The 21,449-nt window shown below is 29.3% G+C and overlaps 1 protein-coding gene and 1 long non-coding RNA gene across 12 annotated transcripts; both read right to left on the bottom strand.

Annotated features, from left to right (window-relative positions):
- Positions 1 to 366: 366 nt before the first annotated feature.
- LOC145849568 (uncharacterized) lies at positions 367 to 2,098 on the bottom strand. Its single transcript, XR_014372364.1, has 3 exons — positions 1,964 to 2,098; positions 1,500 to 1,696; positions 367 to 760 (listed from the first exon to the last, which is right to left on the bottom strand). It is a non-coding gene; the product is annotated as an uncharacterized LOC145849568 (long non-coding RNA).
- Positions 2,061 to 21,103, bottom strand: LOC145849564 (uncharacterized). 11 transcript variants are annotated; one of them, XM_082954518.1, is made up of 11 exons: positions 14,079 to 14,116; positions 13,467 to 13,562; positions 12,901 to 13,169; positions 12,485 to 12,577; positions 12,183 to 12,405; positions 10,308 to 10,391; positions 9,737 to 10,052; positions 7,035 to 7,115; positions 6,606 to 6,779; positions 6,155 to 6,238; positions 5,760 to 5,935 (listed from the first exon to the last, which is right to left on the bottom strand). In XM_082954518.1, coding segments are annotated over exons 5-8 (549 nt in total). In that variant the 5' UTR covers positions 12,331 to 12,405; positions 12,485 to 12,577; positions 12,901 to 13,169; positions 13,467 to 13,562; positions 14,079 to 14,116; the 3' UTR covers positions 5,760 to 5,935; positions 6,155 to 6,238; positions 6,606 to 6,779; positions 7,035 to 7,114. The 11 variants fall into 11 exon arrangements, with proteins under 11 accessions (XP_082810651.1, XP_082810650.1, XP_082810649.1 ...); XM_082954519.1 differs by having other exon boundaries at positions 6,606 to 6,776; XM_082954521.1 differs by having other exon boundaries at positions 9,784 to 10,052.
- Positions 21,104 to 21,449: the final 346 nt, after the last annotated feature.

Here is a 21,449-nt window from a genome sequence, read left to right as displayed (position 1 = left end):
TGTCTTGTCTGATTTATATTATGTAGTCTCAAATAAAATCTAGTATTTATGAGATATATATTAAATAATGTAGGATTTAGTTATGATGAGTAGTACCAATAAATTAAATGTACCACAATCCATACCTTATAATTTCAAAAATATCAGTAATATAAGTAATAAATTCAGTTAAGAAATAGCTTTATTAAAATCTTTTTTTTTAAGTTTTTGCTTTATAAACTTTAAAGACATAAAACATGTATAACGTTTATTACATAGGGTGCACTTTTTCAATGTTTTGGAAAACAAAGTTAATCAAAGCAATTTTTATTCTAAGTTTTTATGAACGCAGCATTAGAATTCAAAATAATATCAAAAAGTGTACATTAAGTATAATAATAAAGCTTAATTATTTTAATAAGGTTTTGAAAATTGTGTTTAAAATGTCTAAAATTATTGTGTATATTAATTTTAAATGAAAATTATTAAAGATTTATAATTTAGTTTGGTCATTGCTTTGTATTATAATGTTTCTAAACATTTTAAATATGTATAATTTTAATAAGCATTCTATGTGTAGCTAAAAGTCATTTAAATAATAAACAGAATAAAAACTTTTTTATAAGTGTGATTAAAACTAAAACTAATGAATTATTTTAATGTCAATAAAACTAAAACTGCAGCCCGCGAGCACAAACTGCCTACCGACCCTTGCATTAGGAGAACTTCCGCCTAATATTATCAGATTGTTTTCTCCCAAACTCGGACGTCTACGAAGAATCTGAAAAGTTATTTAATACTAATGTAAAACTTTTATCACAGTTTAATTCAAATCAGATAGTATTAATTTATCGTTAAAGAATATTAGTTTATAAAATATTAAAAAAAGAATAAACTAAAGTTATTAATAAAATTTCTCAGTGACTATTTAATTTTAATAAACTTAGATTGGCTTGATGTAACTCAGAAATGTTTGCTTTTAAAGTAGCAACCATGTAATAGACTAATTGATTATCAATTAGGTATTTTATTAAAAAGTTTAAGCATTAATTTAAAGTACAAATAGTATTTAAGTACAAGTAGTACTAAGTTAATAGTTGTTGATTTTGACGTCTTTAAACTAAAAATAGTCATACATTTTGGTTTACAAATAATATAACTGCATATAAACGATTATCTAATTAAGTTATCTAACACTTGGTGTATTCTCGGAGTTCGACTTAAACAATGACTAAGAATACTGTAAGTTGTTATAAAATACTTTTTTTGCATTGTTTAACAGAAATTAAAATTAAGTTTAACAAAAGGGTTGATCATACCAATTCGATCATCAGACCACAGTTTCGGTAGACTGAAACCGGTACCGTCCTTATTAGGACTCATCAGTCATCCTCAACCGAAGGTATGATCACCTCTTTTGTTAAACTTGAGCTTTGTCTCACGGCATACGAGAGTCCAGGCTTTTGCTCTGCAGACTTTCGCCGAAGTTTTTTGCTGAGAAATTAAAATTATATACCCACCAGATTTCAGTTGCAGGATTGTCTTATCAACGAAGTTCTGTCCCTGCAGCACCCTCACTCTCTCCTGTCGGGAGAAAGCCCTCATGGGATCGTCTTTGACGTCATAGACGAGCATTGCAACCCTGGTGACGTCATTTCCGCCGAATATCATCAGGTCCGCGTCGTTTTCTCCCACACTTGTGACGTCGACGAAGAACCTGAGAAATGAAAATTTGACATTTATCTGATTTTAAAATATATTAGATAAAAAATCAAAAACGATAATTCTAATTTATAAATTATTTTTGTTGGTCAAAGTTAATAAGATTAAAATAACTTATAAATAACAAAAAAAACTTTAAACGATAGAAAAAAATGTTCAAATCAATCAGCATTAAAGTATTTTTATGCATGGTAAATAACTAATGATAGTCTTAATGTTGAAGTAATTTCATAAATTCTTGTTACTATTCAGTTTCAACTACCTAACATCCATCGTGTTTGTAGTGACGTCATCAGGTTATGTACTTCGGTCATTAAAGTAATGAACCTGGTTTCGGTTGTCATGGAAACCGACCCGTCCCTGAGGAGGCTTTTCACTTCAACAGTGTACTTCGTTCCTGGATAAAAACTGTTTAAGCTGTAACAGGATATCAAGTTGCACTTGATTACTATTTAGATTTGGTTGGAAGTTGTGAGCTAAAAGTTCATTCAAGCGTAAAGAGAAAGCTCGCAAGGTCAAGTTTTATACTGATGCAAGTTTAATACAGTTGACAAAAGAAGAAAATAAAGTGCATACCAGAAACCCTGATGCAACATTGAGTTATGCAATGTTTTATATAAGCTGATACAACAGACAGACGGAGAGATTCTAGCCACAGCCTGCTGCAGTAAACATGATAATGAAGAATATACATTTATATTGTTTTCTTGTGTTTTAAAAAAAGTTTTTTATTAGTTTTATTTTTATAAGTATTTCTTATTTACATTATAAGTATTTAAATCTTATTTCGTTTTATACATTCTGAAAGTATATTCTGGGTAGATTAAATCTTGTGTAAATGTTTTGACCGCATTTAAAGTGTTTTCTAAACTTGATGTTCTTTATATATTTTATGTGTTGTAATTGTTCTTTATATAAAATATGTTAACTCATGTCATGCCTAGTTTTTAATAGAGTAGCCCTAAGTATCATTGAATATAAGCATTTAATAAAAAAGTTTAATATTAAAGGTACTTATATCCATAGGTTACAAAGTAATTTACTCTTGTATAAACTTTAAACAATTTTCAAGTTGCGATACAAAGTAATTAAACAATTTTTTTTTATTGTACTTGTGAAAAGGCTAAAAATTATTCAATAATCAACTCTTTTATTTAATTTAAACATTTAACACTAAAGTACATAACAATTGTCTCACCTGCCGACAGCGCGTCGAACGAAACCATTGTAACAAGTCCTCTGCTAACAAACCTCCTGTTGGTAAAGTAGCTACCATCTTCAAACAGCATGACATCATATGTCATCCGAGGAGAAAATGACAAGTCTGGCGCCGTCTTGCACCAGTTAGGTGACCTGCACCGCCAATTGACCACTAGACGGCGTGGTTTGCTGTTTTTGAGTTGTTTGTATGACGTCATCGCCGTTTGTGACGAAGTCGAGCTCTCTGATGTAGGTTTCGTTATCCATAGCGTACACCTTTAGCTTGTAGGTTGTTCCTAAAAGTTTTTCGTTGATATAAGTTTAGTTTTAACGAAAGCGTGTGCATGTGATAAATAATTATACGAAAGTAATAAGTTTTTGATAGTGGAAAACTTTTTGTAATACATGCAGTAAAAGTTTGTTTTAACTAAACCTTAAAAATGAAATTTTCAAACTAAAAAAAAAACTAAAATTACTTATAAAACTGTTTGCAGCTCGTCAAAACTATTTTTCTTCATTTATAAGATAGTAACTAAAAAAAACAACTGTCAAACCTGGCAATAGGGGTTCGAGCACGAACTGGCTGACCCTGCCTTGGAAGCACAGACTTCCTGACCACAACAGGGAAATCACCCAGATAGTACTCAACTTGGAAGCTTTGGAAGTTTGCGGAGGAGTAGACTGATAAAAGGGCAGTTGAGGAAGCGTTGATATGAAGGGTTCGAACAGTTGGAGGAGTTGGGTGGTTGTAGATTGTTGAGTAGTAGGTTCTTCAGCTGTTAGTCATTATTAACAGTTAACTAACAATATAGCTAAAAAATTTTTGTCTATTTAGAATAAATACTTTTGTTTAACTTTCACCAACCAATTAGTCCAGGATTGTAAATTTGTAGATAATCTTAAAAAGATTACAACAGACAGCTTTGTAAGTATCTAGAAACAACTTTTTACACTAACTTATAAATATATTCAATTACAAACTAGTAGGTTTTGTGGCTTGTTCCGGTTGTGTAGTCTCCTGCTGAGTGAACATGGCTTTTTTTGATTCGAAAGATGAACTCCTCTTGCTCATAAACACGTTTCCGTCTCTCAAGTCAGCTCGCACGAATATTGTGTCCCGAGAACCTTTAATAGTTTGTGGTTTAGTTAAGGTGTTTTTTTTTTTTAGTTTGTGCTAATGTACCGCTCTCGCGTTAATTGTTATCTTATTTACTTCCTTCTTTTCTCTCAAAATGACTTTAAAGTAAAAAATCGCACTTAAAATCGGCTTTTTAGAGTTTTACTGTTTGACAGTGAGCTTTTTAAGCCATTGCGGTTTTTCGCTGCTCTTAGCTTATAAATGGTTTTGATCTTGTTTATTGAATTTAGTTCCCTTTTAGATTGCTTTATGAGTTTAGTTTAAACGAACACTTAGTTTTCAGCTTCTTCGATTCATGTATTTTAGTTTGTTTTTTAATTAATAATTTGATTTATTGGCTTTATGTTGTAGAGTATTTTTATCACCGTTTTGTTTCGCAATTTCATTGTAAATACATTCATTATCACAGACTCAAAATTACGTTTAACAGTAGTATAAGTAATTTATTTATTAAACGTTTAGTAAACAGTAAGTAAGTCGTATTAGATTATTTACCAAATATAGTTTAAGCGTTAGCTTGGAGACATCTTTTTTACAAATTAAGGCGCACGTTGAGTTATAAACCAGGCCCCTTACATTGTATAAGTAGCATAAGCCCCGTTAGCGATACTAATATTCATGGATATACAAAACTAAAACTTTGTTACTTAAATATTTGTTGGAAGATTTAGCTTGGGTCTTATATTAAGTACAGTTTATAATTCATCGGAAGTTTTCTATAAGACTAACTTATTAAAAAAACGTCTTGTTCCAAAAGTTGACAAATGTGTAATTAAGTAATTTTGTTAAAATATTTCACTGTGGTTCATTTAAGTAAAATGTTGACGATACATCAGCTAGGTATGGTAAAAAAATTGTCAAAAGAAAGTTATTGAATACGAAGTCAACTATCTGATTTATAACCATAATTAAACAATATTGGTATAGAAGCTATCAAATAATTAACAAATTTTAATAAAACCTCACTACCGGATGTTTACACTGAATTAAGTTTTTAAAACTCATTAAATTCGCGGCTTTACTAAAAACTAAACAAAACTTTCATGTATTTCATGTAACCTATAATTCGTCCTTAATTACATAAAACATCGCATACAAAAGTCTTTTGGCAATATAAAATTTTTAACGAGAATTTAAACTATGCGTTGGTATTTTTACTTGTATTTTTTCAGATTTTATAATCTTTTACAATTAAAAAATTTTTTTTTTTGTGCTTTGCTTTGCTAAGATTATTTTTAAGTGTTTCTTATAAAACCAAACTTTCAAATCAATAGTTTTACTAGAACAAAAAAGTGGTAACGTTTTTAAGTGATTTTACTATTAGTAACCGATCTTTGAATTTTATAAAAACTAGTTATCATAAAAAACCAATAAAAGAAAAAAATATTAAATAAATTGAAAAGTAAAACCCAAAAGCCTATTTTTAGCCTTTTATGAAATTAGTTACAACTATGAGTTTGTTAGTTATTACAATCTAATGGTTTTTTTTAATTAACTCAAACAAAAAACTTTCAAATATTACAAGTGTTAGTTCAAGAAACAAACAAACATAATTGAGACTTCAACTGTGAATACTATTACTCCTTAAATGGAAAAATTACTAATAAGTGGCTTAATTAAAATCAAATTTGTTCAATGATAATTTATTTTGTTAGATTTTAAAATTTTTATTTCGAATTGAATAGTAATGTATATATATATATATAATTTACTCACCAGGTCTTAATGGAAAAAGTGTCTTTTAACGATCGGAGTTAACCTCCTAAACGACATAACGCTCGGCAAGGTGACGTCATCTTTGTACAGCATCACGTCAAACGACGTGACGTCATCGATAGTGAATACAACGACGTCGGCTTCCTCTGACGCGATCACTTGTACGGTGATGTTTCTTACCTATAATTACATAAACAGGCTGAAACATACTTCATTGAAAAATGTTTAATTATTTAATGTGTAAGTTTGGTCATTTGACAGAAACTTAATGAAGTATTCATTTTCTTAATAAAAAATAATAACAAATCTACCAACATTTAAGTGTCAAAAAAAAATTAACGATAGTGTTTTAATAACAACAAATAAAGAATAAAAAATATTATTCAAACGTTAATTTACCTTCAAGAGTGTTAAACACTATTGTTTTTCTCTGGAAACTTTCGTCGAAAAATTCAGCTACAGTGTCGACATTGCACTGAGAACCTGTAATTAATGTCAAATTACAAATATATCAAGAATAGGAATTTTTTACGAAATATGTTGGAAGTTTTAATTGAAAGTGCCTCAAGTTTATGCATTTAAATGTTTAGAAAGATCTATTAATTTGCTTAAATATTAGCTTCGATGCAAGTTTTTAGAAAATAAAAAGAAAAAAAAGCTTCTATATACAAATAAAACAAAGTATATTATGAATTTAGTAACTGTTAAATTAAGAGAATTATTATACTAATTCTATCAGAAGGCAGCGATCTGAATCAGAACATGTAAACCTTCTTGATCTTCGTCAACTTTTTTAGTTTATAGGGAAAAATATAATAACTATTAAAATTTTATTTTTTTAATTACTCACCAGATGGCAATGATGTGAATCCGAACACGTTCACTTTCTGAAACATTGTAAATCGTTGCCTGATGACTGGGGAAGCACCGATGACGCAAACATGACGTCAACAGCTCTGACACTTGGGTGGTCTGGTCGTCCTGAATTGTGGCTGGTAGGTGGTTGGTTGTGCTGTGGACACTTCTGGGAAATTTAAGATTTTTTGTTTGGTTTACTTTCGAATAAATTTTTAAATAGTATTTCCTAGATAGTTTCAAGTACATGCTTAAAATCAAATTGTTAGTACAAGTTATCCTAAAACAATAAAAATACAGTAAAGAAACAAGAGTTTGTTATATACTAACAAAAAAGTCAGTTTACGTGTTGTCTACAAGTTTGTTTATCTAGTTATTAAGTCTCTTTTACATGGGTTGTTGAATGATTTTTATAATAGCTTACTCTTAGACTGGAATTTAACTTCTTTTAATTCTAAGCTTCCATCTTTCAAATAGAAGATTGCCTTCATTGTAAAGTCTGAGTCTGTTTACAATAAAATAATCATAAAAATTGAATCAATAAATTTGAAGTAGAAGGTTTTTTTTTTAATTTGGTTTTAAATTCATAATAAGCAACTTTAACGTCAACTCTTTCAACAATCAGTGAGTTTCAACAAAACCAAACATAGCTGCACAATATTTCATTACAGAATTAGCTTCTAAATTATTTTCAACAAAAACCTTCTCTGCAAAATTTAGCAACACATGTTGAGACAACTTAGTAAATTATTTCAATAACTTGAGTGCAACAGTCAGCAAAATTGTCTGAATCATGCACTTTTACATCAAAATAAAGTTCAAGGTTACTTTTACTAAATTCATTTAAAACATACCAGAATGTCAGAATTGAAACAAACTACAAAAATTCATGAATAAATTTCCTTCTTGTACAAACATCAACCGGATATACATATCCTGACTTTTAGAGTTTGGTTCTGCACATTTTTGCAACCGTTTTGTATTTCATTGTTCTTTTATCAATTTTTTTGTAGCTTTGCCAAAGCATAATCGATACAATTAAAACAAACATTATTGGAATTAAGGTATAGACAGTTGTAAAAAAGAAATCAAAAATTTAAGTTTATTGACTAACCACTAAATTTAAAACCTACAGTCCAAAGCACATCTAGAATACAGGTCAAGTAAATATCTATCGAAAACATTTAAATATTGTTTATTATTTAAAGAAGAAAGACGCTGCTAATATAATCAAACTATAGAATTAACAAAATACCACATAATAAATCAAAAGTTTATAAGTTTAAAATTTGGTAAACTACTAATAGTTTCTTAACTTAATCAAGTAAACTTAAATCAAAGTTGTTTAATTTTTTTGCAAAGATTAGTTTACTTTGAAAGCTAACTCTACATTTAAACTGAAAGATAATTTTGACTGCATGCATTATTTTATAAGTTATTACTTCACAGGTTTCCAAAAACACAAAAACTTTAGATTATTTAGCGATCATTATACAGTAACCTCTCGCTTGTTTACGCACATTGTGTCCACAGAAAAGGTGCGTAAAGATACGAGAGGTATCAAACATACTTAATAATGGCTGTTTTTTGATATTGCTTCTCGTTAAAAGCGGACTGGGGACTTTCCAACTTTTAAAAATTTGTTTATGTTATCATTTATGAATATGAAAATTTATGAATATGAAAAAACTTTATTTATGAATATGAAAACAAAAGATGAAACTATACATATATTAAAAAAAGGACTTAAAATTATATAAAATAATTTTACTAATTAAATTATTAATTTTAATCATAAGTAGATTTTATCTTTATTTATATGTGACTTATTTGATACAAAACGTTTATATTCTATTCTACTAAGCAATTTCAATTTATAAAAAGCATTTGCTTATAATTAAGAAATGGTGTGGTGTCTATATTAAAATTTGTTTCTATAGCCTTTTACAAAATTATGCATTTGGTGCTGAAATGGATTTCTTTTTTTGAACAGAGATCTATAAAATAAAAGAAAAATATTTAATAAAGATTGTTTATGTTACTACAACTTTTTTTAATTGTCCTTTGCCCACATTAGAATAAACTCTTCTTGCATTGTATCAAAGATAAATTAATGGATTTTTTGAGTAGGAATGAAATTTCATGCTAAAGAATTTGAGGAATTGAATTTTTTTTTATTTAAAGGTATAAAAGGAGGAGTGTTAAGACACCTAAGCTATAAAAGTCAAAGAAATAGAGTTCAGTAAGCTCCTTATGGAAAGCACAAACTAAAAATGCAAAAATACTAATTTTACTTAAAAGTATACAACAAACCTAATTTGTGCAATATTAAAAAAATTAAAATTTTGAATTTTTGAATTTTTTTTAAATTCAAATAAAAAAATTTAAATAAAATAACTAGTAAAATGGGTTAGATGAATCAGGCTATAAGGGTTAAAAATGATCGGGTTAGAAATGATTGGGTTGGAAGTAATCGGGTTAGAAGTGATCGGGTTGGAAGTGATCGGGTTAGAAATGATCAGGTTAGAAATGACCGGGTTAGAAATGATCGTGTTAGAAATGATCAGGTTATCTTCGTGATACCACAGCAATTACCAATTAGGTAAAGTTACTGACTATCTTATTAGATAAAAGCAGGCTTCTGTAAATCTACAGAAACGTATACTTATACGCAAAAAAAAAAGTTTTAATTTCCGCTTAAAAAGACTTTAAGCTTTCTGCTTTATTAGCTTTAAGTATTCATCTAAACTTAGTGATGCACTCCTGAGAGATAATTTCGACATGTATGTATTCTCTAGCGTTGTTAGTGTCGTAAAGATTAAAATAAAAAAAACCATTAAAATTGTAACATTTAGCGCGTTAAAGCTTTTATTTGACAAAAAGCTGCATGCAAAATTGATCCTAATGGAAGCTGTAGCTTCAGAAACCAAAATCATACCATTTTATGTTACAAAAATTTGCATAACTTGTTGTTACTATTGACTACGTTAAATGTTTGATTTAATGAATATAAATGTTTTTGAGTTAAATTGTGATTTTTTTATACTTATTTTTAATGAATGTTTTAATGTTTATGTTAAACAATATTTTATTCAGCTAAATAATAAATAAGATTTCTTTGAATACCAATTGCTGATCAGGGGGCTCATATTCAAGGTCGTGACGTCACCGACCTTATCAAACTCCTGGAACTGCATTTCTCCTTTCATCCTGACCTCAACTCTGTATGACGTCACACTCGAGCTGCTCTCGATCCTCACTTTGGCTGAGTTCTCCGTGAGGTTTATGACGTCAGCGCTTACGTAAACAAACTCTCTTTTGGTTATGACGTCATCAGATTTCGTTGTCACGTCATAATCGCTTACAGTCGAACTGAAGTCTGTTGTCGTGACGTCAGACTCAGTTGTCGCCGTCGCTTCGGTGGTGAAGTTCCTTCTTTCTCCTTTGTTGTTTTAAAAAAAAATAAAAAAATATTGTATAGTCTTCTTGAAAACTTCAATTAATATTACTATATCGTTTTTAACTTTTATATTGTACAACTAACATTCCGCATTCTTGTTAGAGATTTTCATTTTAAGCTTTTAATAGCGATTTAAACAGCTATTTTCGTTTCGCCCAAAGTTTATGACCACCTCTAAGTTACATACAGAAAAATCTAAATGTATCTAACAACTAAAATACACATTTAATCTTTTACCTTCCGTATTGAATGAAATTTCAGCTAGTTTTAATCCATCTCCGTCTTTGTCATTTCCAAATATAATTGCAGTGTAATCGGTTCCTGTTAATATAAACACTCTTTAATAACTTGTCAGCAGGAGTAAAATGTGTACACTTTATAAGCTTACTGTATCATTTTTAAAGATGATCATTTAGACATGGTTGCCACTGATCAAGCTTAGAAAAATTTCCTGACTTTTTCCTGACTTTTTACAAAAATTTTCCTGACTTTTCTAAATCAAACTCTTAAATTAAACTTAGTCTCAAATACATAATCTAACACTTGAAACTATATAAAGCTTTCAATCTAATTTTAATTAAGGTTAAAAACAACAGTTTTTTGCTGAATTCTATCAAACTTCCAGTACATCACTCAAGTATGATTGATGTTTGAAATAAACAGCTCTATCAGCAAAATACTTGTATTATTACCTTATAAACACAGCTTGTCTGAAAGAAGAAGGAACTTTTACAATTAAAACCTTAAATCAATAAGGAACTTTTACAACTCAAACAATGGAACAATAACGGACTTTTACAGTTAAAACATTAAAACAATAAAGAGCTTAATAAAATTCTGTTTTTTAAATGTATGTACTAAAATTTATTTTCTCCGTTTTTTTATTAGCACTTCAACCTCTTCATCTAATGAAGATATGGTTTCCTTCATCTGAACTGCATTCCGATTCATTTTCTTAGCAGTTAAAATCATTTGCCTCATTTTTTTATTTAAATCGCTCTCATCTGCTTCCCCTACACTTGTTGAAGAGAATGTTTTCTCTAAATCAAGCCACAACTTGTGGGCTTCATTACTTTTCTTTTGGCACTCATTTAGTTTTACTTTCATTTACAAAATATTTACTCTTATCATCTAGTATAAAATTTTTTAATAAATAAATATACTCTTATTTACTTCAAAAACTTAAGTTATTCTACAAAAATTACAAATAATAAGTAAACTTAATCTTGGCATATACCTCTTTTATAACTTATTTTATAAATTTAAACAACTTTGAAAAAATTATAAAGAGGTAAAGTATACACATTAAATTGTTACATAAAATACTAAACTAGCTGCTTAGTTGTAAAGAACTAAATTATTTACTTAAACAAAAAACGCTTTGATTCTAAAATTATGCTAGATAAACTTTTGTGTATATATCACAGTTTCACTATGAAAGTGTCCTTACTACAGATCATCAATACTAAAAAGCTTACAAAATCTGCTTGTTCAAGTAGGGTACTTGTTCAATATGTTAATAGAAATTTTTTGCAGTTTTGTATCGGATATTTTACTAATTTATACCAGATGAAAGCATTGGAAATAAAGTTAAGTATTTTTGTAAATTTCTAGGAAAATGTTGGATTTTTTTTCTGATTTTAAAAGACTTTTAATTAACTTTTACCTTTTGAAGGCTTTGAAATACAATAAATTTTGTAAATTTAAACTGACAAAATCTGACTTTTTTTTTTTATTTTATCAAATTTCCTGACTTTTTTTCAAAACCCTCTATTTTTTCCTGACTTTTGTCATTTTTTTAAATTTTTCCTGACTTTTCTTGATTTCCTGACTTTTCCTGACCGAGTGGCAACCCTGTTTAGATTATAATACTATCATTTAATTGATAAATTTAGTACAAACGGTTCTCTTAATTAAAATCTCATTAACTAAGTTACATTTAAAAAAACTTTTTTGTAATTTTGTAAATATTGATAACAAATATTATTTCTAAATTCCATTCATCAGAAACAAATGGTGGTAATAAAAATGTTCCCTAACTCATTGCCTAGTACTTTATTAAATAGAGTTAAGTAAAATGAAAATTATAAAAATCAATAAAGCTCAAATCACCAGAAACAAGCGGTTGCATCAACACCACAGTGTCGTTCGCGCTGGTTAAGTTCTGGTCGCCGCCCCGGTCGTTCAGCAGGTTGACCTGGAACTCACGAATGTCCTCACTGCCGAATATCAGCAGCAGGACTGCGTTCAGCTGTACCATGGAAACCGTACATTTCAGTTGTTGCCATGGAATCCGGTTCGTCGGTAGTTAAATTTGTTTTCTAAGCTCAGGTTACTTTAATATTATAAACATTATTACTTTCTATAAAATCTTTTAATATATTACAATGTCAAAGAAATAAACGAATAAGTACCCATTGTAACGAAGCTGACCCATTCTTTGAAGACAACTTTACTGTTCATACCAATATCATCGAATCTAAATACTTGAACGGTGTAATTTTCTCCTGTAAGATAGAAATGTTCTTAATTACAGTAATATAAGTAACATAGTTTTGCAATTTAAATACAAAAGTAAATTTAATTAAAAAAAGTATTAAATGTTTGAATAATAGCAAAAAATTAGCAAAAATGCAGAGATTACAAAATTTCAAACAAAAAAATATAACTAAAACTCAAAAACAAAGTTAAAAATAAAAACGTAAATTAAAAGATCAAAAAAAAATTAATACTACTTAAAACAAGTTCAAAATAAAATGATCTTTTTTGCAAAGGTTTATCAGTATTTATAATTACAGTAAAATTAAATACTTTATCAAAAAAAAATTACCAGATTGCAGGGGCTCAATTATCTTCATACCAGAAGCCTTACTCGTCGTCTCGACCATTAACATCACTTGCGGGTTGCTACTGTCCTCACTTTAAAAATACAACTCGTAACTCTTCACCAACTGCACTGACACGATCATTATGTCCGCGGACGTGTGGTCAATTCGCATCATCTATGGGATAATCGAGTAGTTCGGCTGCTCGGTTTGCTTCGTTGTTGGGAGGGGGGTGGTGAAGTTGATCATAATTTTTTGATGGTTGCGGACACGTCTGGGTTATTGTCAGGTTTAAGTAAAAATAAATTAGTATGGTAATTTGACTTTTATCAAGTTTCAACCTTCGACGTATATTTGTTTGTTTTGCTTTTGTATGCAGTAGACGAAAGTATACTGTTATTGAGAATTTGTGTATACTTTATTTTATAAAGTATGACCTAAACTGATGGTTTTGTTTTAAATTTACTGCTATTATTATATACAATCAGCTTTAAACTACTTTGATTAAAACACCAGCTTGTGTAAAGCTTATATGCATGTAATACATTTTGATATATAATTGAGAATTTACCTTTCTTAGCATAAAAACTGATTGTTTTCATAGCAATATCATTTCCGTTTTGCTTAAACTCGTGATTTGCGAACACAATTACCTAGTATTTTGCGTCTGAAAATAATGCAGTCCGTTTAACTTACATCAAAACTATAACAAGATTTTTAATATCATTAGTTTAGCTTTTGAAATATAAACGTCAATCTTTATTAATAAAAACAAATTAAAAAAATATACAAAAAGTACAAAATAACAAAAAAAAAATTGATCTATAACTATTAAAGATTTACAATTCTTAAAATGCACTATTTAGACCAGGGTTTCCCAAAGTGGGCCATGACAGATAAGAAAGAGGGTCATGAGCAGTAAAGGAGCCACAAGGGAGCTATGAGGTCATAATTAAAAACTTACACTAGATACTCTCGAGTTGCAGATAAAGAGCAAAAAAAGGTCTTAAAAGTTTTTATGGTAGTTTTTGAGAGTAATATTGTTGAAGGGGGCCATGCCTTTTTCAATTTCTTAAAAGGGGACCATTTGCAAAAAAGTTTTGGAAACCCTGATTTAGACGTAACATACTAAATTTTGTATAAAACATGACAGTAAGCAAGTATACGAGAAACTAAAACACACCTTGCATGGCGAAATCAATCTTTACAATTGTGACGTCATTTATCTTGTGCATCGTGATCGATTCCCGTAATCAGTGAATCTTGACACCGAAATTTCAAAGCTCCTGATCGACTCTCCGGCAAATATAAGCATCTTGGCGCTTTGTGATCCCACGTTGACCATCCTGAGTTGGAGGAATTCTTCAGGGATGTTTGAGGTTGGCGGTCGCATAGTTGGTGATGATGTTCCCAATACTGGGTCTGTGAAGTTGTGATGTTTTTTAACAACTAAAAACAAAGTTATCTCTAGATGAATTGTGCAGAATAGAGTTTTTGGTACATTTGACTACTGTTGTTTATAAATTTTTGTTACACACTAATTATAACAAAAAAAAATTATATATTCGGTGTGTTTTTATTTCATTTAGTGTAACTTTAGTTTTCATTTTAAAACTACACAACTATACCTACCGCGCGTTTGGAACTGCACGGAGTACACATCTACGAAATCTCCCAAGCCGTTCACATAACAACGTACAACTGACAGGAAATTGGTGGGTGAAATTAAAAAAAGTAATTTGTTAAGAATTCTTACGGAAATCGTTTGCTGTTTTAACAGCGTTTTAGAACCTAATACGTATATTACAACTCAACTATAAATTGCATTTAACTTTAAAAATATTTTATAACAAAATTAATTAGTTAGGCTTAAGTATCAAAACAATATCTGCATTTGATAATTGTATTTAAATTATACAACTATACATTTAAATTTTTAAGAAGAGAAAACATAAGAAACATTCAACGAAGAAACAAATAAAATTTAAAACTAGACTAGCTACTAACTTTTTAAAGCGTCACTCAAAGTTACGCAAAAAGTACCTAAAAAAGTCTTTATTTTATTTTATTTTTTGATGGAATACTGTTACAATGTTTGCATGCAGCTTGTTTCGCATAAGCAATTTCGAAAAAAGTTGTCTTTGAAAAGTTTCTACCTTACAGTTATAATCATCAGGTATAATTTTGCCACACCAACCTGCGTCAAAAGGTTCCACTTTGTAGTAAGTGACTTCTCCGATTCGGGGAACCACCTTCTTTTGCGGGTACTCGCTATCCGCCTTGTAGATCAGCACCTGGTACTCGTGGTAAGTCTCCCATCCCAATATGAGATGACCATTTAATCTCATTGACCATTACTACCTAGCGGTAGGAACATAAAATTTATTAAGAAGGTATTGACCGCAATAGTTACATTTTCGTCAAAATATTTCAGTTACTTCCATTGCGCAAGAAATTTTATAATATGAAAATATTTTAAATGCTCAATATAATTGCTTCAAGCAAAGTAATAGTTGTGCTTTAAATAGTAAAACATAACACGATTAAAACAAGTTGGTAAATAATAAAAACTAAAGTTAAGGTGCTTTTATGATCTCATTAACTTTTAAACATTTAATAAATCAGAAAATTTCAGCCTAACTAAATTGTTGATGTTCATATGAGTACCGATACTTAAAACACCAAGTAAAACTATTCAAACTCAATTTTCTAGTACTCTTTCAACATAAAAAATATTATCTATTTAAAAACATAATTTAGTCATTTTAATTCAAATGTAACTAACTTTTTCTTTAACAAATCTTATTTATTTTCATGAAAAAGATAAAAAATTTCATAAAGCTAATTTAAAACATTTAATCTTAATAACATTTCACACCAACCGGAAGCAAGGGGTCCGAGTTTGACGGGAGTCACCCTTCCAACCCTGGTGACATTCGGTTGCGTGGCAACTGAGCTTAACAGCGCCACCTTAAACGTGGTGACCATCAGTTCCGCTCGATTGATTTCAACCGTGACGTCATCAATTGACTTGGAGTACTAGGAAGTTGTTAGCTGTGGTTTGGGCCATGGTTGTCATTTCTGTTTGTAGAAAAAATATATATTTCTATTATTTTATTTACTATTATCTTGTGCGCTTGTTGTAAGTTTCACTGGATGCAAATTATTTACAAAATATTATTTACAAATAAAATATTTTATGATACTATCAATAAAACAATGTATTACCTGAATCAAATTCATCTGTACAGTTTTGTTTAACTAAATAAAATCTTAAAGTAAACAAAAATTAATTAGTAACTAAGTAGTTATAAACAAACATAAACATCTTTGGTAAATTAAAGTTTTTACCTAAAGATATAAACCTCATTTTGATTATAAAAAATTATATATAAACATCAAACAAAAATCAATACTTTTTTGTTATAATTAAAATCTTTAAATAATTCGATCAAAATTTTGTTTTGAGGAGGAAAATAAAATTATGTAAGATAATTATATTTAGTCTGTATAAAAGTACCTATAAAATTAATAATAAATATTTTTTTATAAAATGTTCAAAAAAAAAACAAGCTTTTAACAATCGAAATCAGCTCTTTTGAGGTTAAACTTATATTCAATCAGAAGAGAAAGTCAGAGTCAAGGTATCACGATCAGTAATTGTTCAGTAACTTAGAATATTTTCATCTTAGAAGAATGAAGTTTGCAAGTTAGATGCAAAAGATAAGAAATTTTGTTCCCCTTAAATTTTTTAAATTTAGGATCTGCAAGCATGTCAAGTTTGTCAGCATACACCCACTTTAACTCTTTGACTTCGCCTTTGCGTTGGTGATCGAGATGAACAACTTTTTTTTCTGGAAGAAGATAAAAATACAATCTAACTAAAGAATGATTGTCGTGGTATGGTACTCTTATCTCTATATAATCTTCAAGTTGCAAAATATCATCTTTTGAAAGACAAATGCCCATTTCCTCCTTTAATTCACGAGCTGCTGTGACTTTTTTATCTTCATAGTCATGAAAGTCCTCCTTCCCCTTGGCAAAATTTAATTTTTTGCTAGGGGTAAGGATAAGAAGGAATCTGTCATTTGGTTTTTTTTTTTGTTTCACAACAACTCCACAGATATACCTACTCCCATTTACTCTGTCTATTATAGTCTTCAGATCAGTGGAAGAACTTGAGCTTGCAAAGTATGAGAAAGATTTATGATACCTATTGGAAACGTATTGATACATTTTATCTTTACAGCTATGATATTGTGCAGGAGTTTTAAAATTTGTAAAATTAAATAAAATATATTCAACATAAGAGATTAAACTGAGAACATCCCTATCACTTTTGAAGATAGATTTTTTCTCAAAGAATACGTCAAGGTTGTGATGTAGGTCAGGGAGGATCTTTTCCCAATCAATACCTTCGTCTGATTTATCACTTACAGAAACCCGCATTGTTAAATTTTACTTTTTGATTTATATAATTTTTCTGTTTTCGAAATAATTTATTAGTATATAAAAATAAATAAATAAATAACTAGTTTATAAAACATTAGTCTAATTTAGGGGTGGGCAACGCCCGTGGTCTAACACAATCAGGGTATTTAGTGTTCTCAGGTTAATTTTAAATCTACAAGAAACGTATACTTTATATGCGAAAAAATTGCTTTTATTTCAGCTTAAAAAGACTCTGCTTTCTTAGCTTTAAGTATTCATTTAAACTTAGTTATGCACTCCTGAGAGATAATTTTAACATGTATATATTCTCTAGCGTTGTTAGTGTCATAAAGATTAAACAAATTAAATACATTAAAATTGTAACATTTAGCGCGTTAAAGCTTTTAATTTGACAAAAAGCTGCATGCAATATTGATCCTAATGGAAGCTGTAGCTTCAAAAATCGAAATCATACAATTTTATGTTACAAAAATTTGCATAACTTGTTGTTACTACTGACTACGTAAAATGTTTAATTTAATGAATATAAATGTTTTTGAGTTAAATTGTGATTTGTTTATACTTATTTTTAATGAATGTTTTCTGGGTGTCCGTTTGCGGGGCCTGGCAGCCACAACGGAACAGATACTGCCTCTGAGTAACTTGAGATCATCTTAAAATACTGTTACTTACAATATTAGGCAATATTAGAATATCAGAATATCAAATATGCATATCAACATAGGGAATATAAATATATGGAATCAATAACAATAACAAATACTAATAATAATATGAACATTTAACAGGATCTAACAATTTTAAACAATTATATATAAATACAGATAACTTAAACTACCACTAATATACTAAATAAATCACTAGTATATTTTAAACAACTAATTTTTACTAAATTTTATTATTAAACAAATTAGAAATGTAAACTTCAATTAAAGATAATAAAGAGAGATAAACAGTATTTACAAGATAGCAGTTCTCTGAAGCCTTAACATGTTACTTTCAATACATATAATGTCAACTCAAGCCCTATCATTCAAATCTGCCATATAAAAAAGTGTCTTCAAAAAACAACAAAACTTATTCATTGTTACGTAATATCTTTTAATTCTAGCGTTCTTAGAAATAAATAACTTTTTTGTACTTTTTCGAACAAGCCTAACATTACATGGGTTTACACAAGTGTCAACACATAAAGAGTCATAAGGGGTGTGGAGCAAAATAAATTGCCTTGTATAAACTTATCACTCGTACTTCAACATTTCATGCAGAGTTTCAGATTAAATTCTATAACATTAAAGGTAGCTGTGTTCCCGCTAGGACGCTATCACGCGTTGTCATTTCATATGTTTAAAGTTTTGTAGATTCAACCCAAGCAGAAGCAATTCGAGCAATAGGAAATTTGAGCAAAAGGTGATTCGATCTGAAGCAACTGGTTTCCGTCTCTAAGTTCCGCGCAACACTGTTGGGTGCACAATCCGGGTGTGTCAAGTCTGCTGATAAACAACAAAAAAGAGAATTGGTTAGCCAGAGCGCGCAACACTAGCTACAACAATTAAATTACAATCACAACAATTAAAAATTAAAAAGGATACAATAGTTATTGACTATTACAAACCACAAATAACTACAGACAAATGTTCACCCACTCTAATTACCAGAAATATTTATTTAAATTACAAACAACTCTGTACAAACAGTGCAACAACTCACCTTACCCCATAACATTTATTATAAAGAACAAATAACTAAAAGTTTTTCATACAAATTATCATCAACTAAAATAAACCCCAATGTTTATTATATACTAAAAATAACTCCATACATACAGTCAAAAAGTTGTTTAAGTGGCCACTATCATTTAGTATGACATTTAGTTTTTACTACAAATAGCTGAACAACTAACTCTAGCCCAGTTATTTAATCTTATTTAGAAGTCTAACATAAATATTTAAATTCAAACAGACAAACAACTCACATTACCCCAGTTGTTTTTCTGATGCCACAGTACCTTATGAGCCTCTTTCACTGCTTCAATCCAGAAAACCTTTTGGAACTTGTCTCCACTGGCTTGGGGATCGCCGGCCACATTTTGCCCATATCAGCTGTTAAATAAACAAATACATACTATTTTATTTGATAAAAATTTATAAAATGAAAATTATTAATTCAAACTTGGAATCTTATCTTACATTTAAGTTTTAAAATAGGGGTAGGGAATATACCACATTTTTTTGGTCATGTTGTAAAATTTATATTTTTCTTTTTGATTTAGATGTGTTTTAGCATCATTAAGAAGAATTTAATATTAAAAAAAAAAAATTCCGAACCCAAAAATTGATTTTGACCCCAAAAATCACTTATTTTCATTATTTTTGACTTAAATAGTAATAAAGTCACTTATACATGTCCTATACTTATATTTTTTATCTTAAATTAAAGTTTACAGTTATAGGCAAACATTTAAAGACATTTCAACTGTTTTTGTTACATTATGATGTCATAATCACACAAAATATGTAAATATTTTCGATAAAATAGCACTTTTTAAAAATTTAATAAGCATAGCTCTATTTAAAGTTTTTTATTCTAAAAGTAACAGTTACTTTAATATTTTAAACAAACTTCTTACTTACCTTTAAAGATTTAAATGATGTGGTAGTGGTATGTATATTAGCCATTGCTGCTTGATTTTCATGTTGTACAGCCTTAAACTGCTTGTGATCTGTTAAGGTGCGTGTGCTTGGAAGAACAAACTCATAGATCTTCCATTCTTCAGTAGTTTGCGGAAGGTTTTTAGCAGCTTCAGACAAGGTGAAAGAAGACAGTCTACTACGTTTGGGAGGTTTTATTGATAAAGGAGAAGATGATGAAGTCGACAAAGAAGTTCTTAAATCTAATTCAGATTGATTTTGGATGGCTTCATCTTTAGATAAAAAATAATTATGACCATAAAATGAGCCACAAGCGGTTTTAAACGCAAGCCTAGATGCTTCTAGTGATAAATTACATTTTACTGAAATTTCACACAATGTGTTTTTTATAGTATCAGTAAAATTTCTAACTGTTCGAACTGAAGGACGATTAGAAAGACAACACTGGACAGCAAAATGTGAGTGGTTTTTAGTTAAACGCACTAATCCAGAACGATTAGTGCTAATGATAGTACTTCTACCATCATTTGAACTGGAAAATGAAGGTTCAACATCAACTTCCAAAATGTATGACTCACACATGTCTCGCTTCAGAGCTGCTTGTGCTAATTCTAACTCAGTTTGCTTTTCAGTTACATATTTCAAATCAACATCTTCACTTATACAGCCACAACGGGAACTTAGTTGATCAGTATAAAAACATGCCTCATCTCCAGTAAGAGTATCCATGTTTTTGCCTATGTCAAACAACTTGTCAACAACTAGAGGTACGTTTTTATGTCTACCTGTAAATATATTAGATTGTCTCCATTCTTTGTTGAGCTGCCTCAAACTCTTTTTGACACCTGATTTATCTCGGGTCTGCTCCTTATACACTTTACTAAAGTAATTATTTACTACAGTTAACAACTTTGATTGTACTTGTTTTATTTTTAGAACATATTCTTCACCAAATGCTTTGGTCCACTGTAAAATGAGAGCTGTTGCATACGCCTTAACACAATTTTTCATCTTCTGTGATTTTGGGTTAGAACAAATGTTAAAAATGAGCAACATCATAAGTTGTTGGTAGGCAATCTCCCAGAATTATACTTAAATTACTACTATTATTCATCTGTAAAAAATTAACAAAAACTGTTTTTTTAATCTTTAACAGTATAGTGAACTTTATAAATCTTTAGTACAAAAGCAACTAAGAAGTAAGTAATCAAATTTTTTTGAGTAAACTATAAAACACTTGAAGATCTTGTAGATATCTAATACTTTTCAAACCACTTTAACAATAAACTAAAAATTAAATAAATTTCTATCTAGTGTTTAATAAAACTATAAAAAATTTAATAACTATTAAACTTTTAAAATAAACTAAAAGCAGATAACATATAATTTAACTTTAACTTTTTATCTAAAACTCAAAATTAATGTATTGATGATTTGTTGCACTAGCCAGT

Source organism: Thalia democratica, chromosome 2, assembly GCF_965202585.1.
Source record: "Thalia democratica chromosome 2, ktThaDemo2.hap1.1, whole genome shotgun sequence".
NCBI classification, from domain to species: Eukaryota; Metazoa; Chordata; class Thaliacea; order Salpida; family Salpidae; genus Thalia; species Thalia democratica.
The sequence above is the reverse complement of the archived record's forward strand: the minus strand, read 5'-3'. Positions and strand labels throughout refer to the sequence as shown.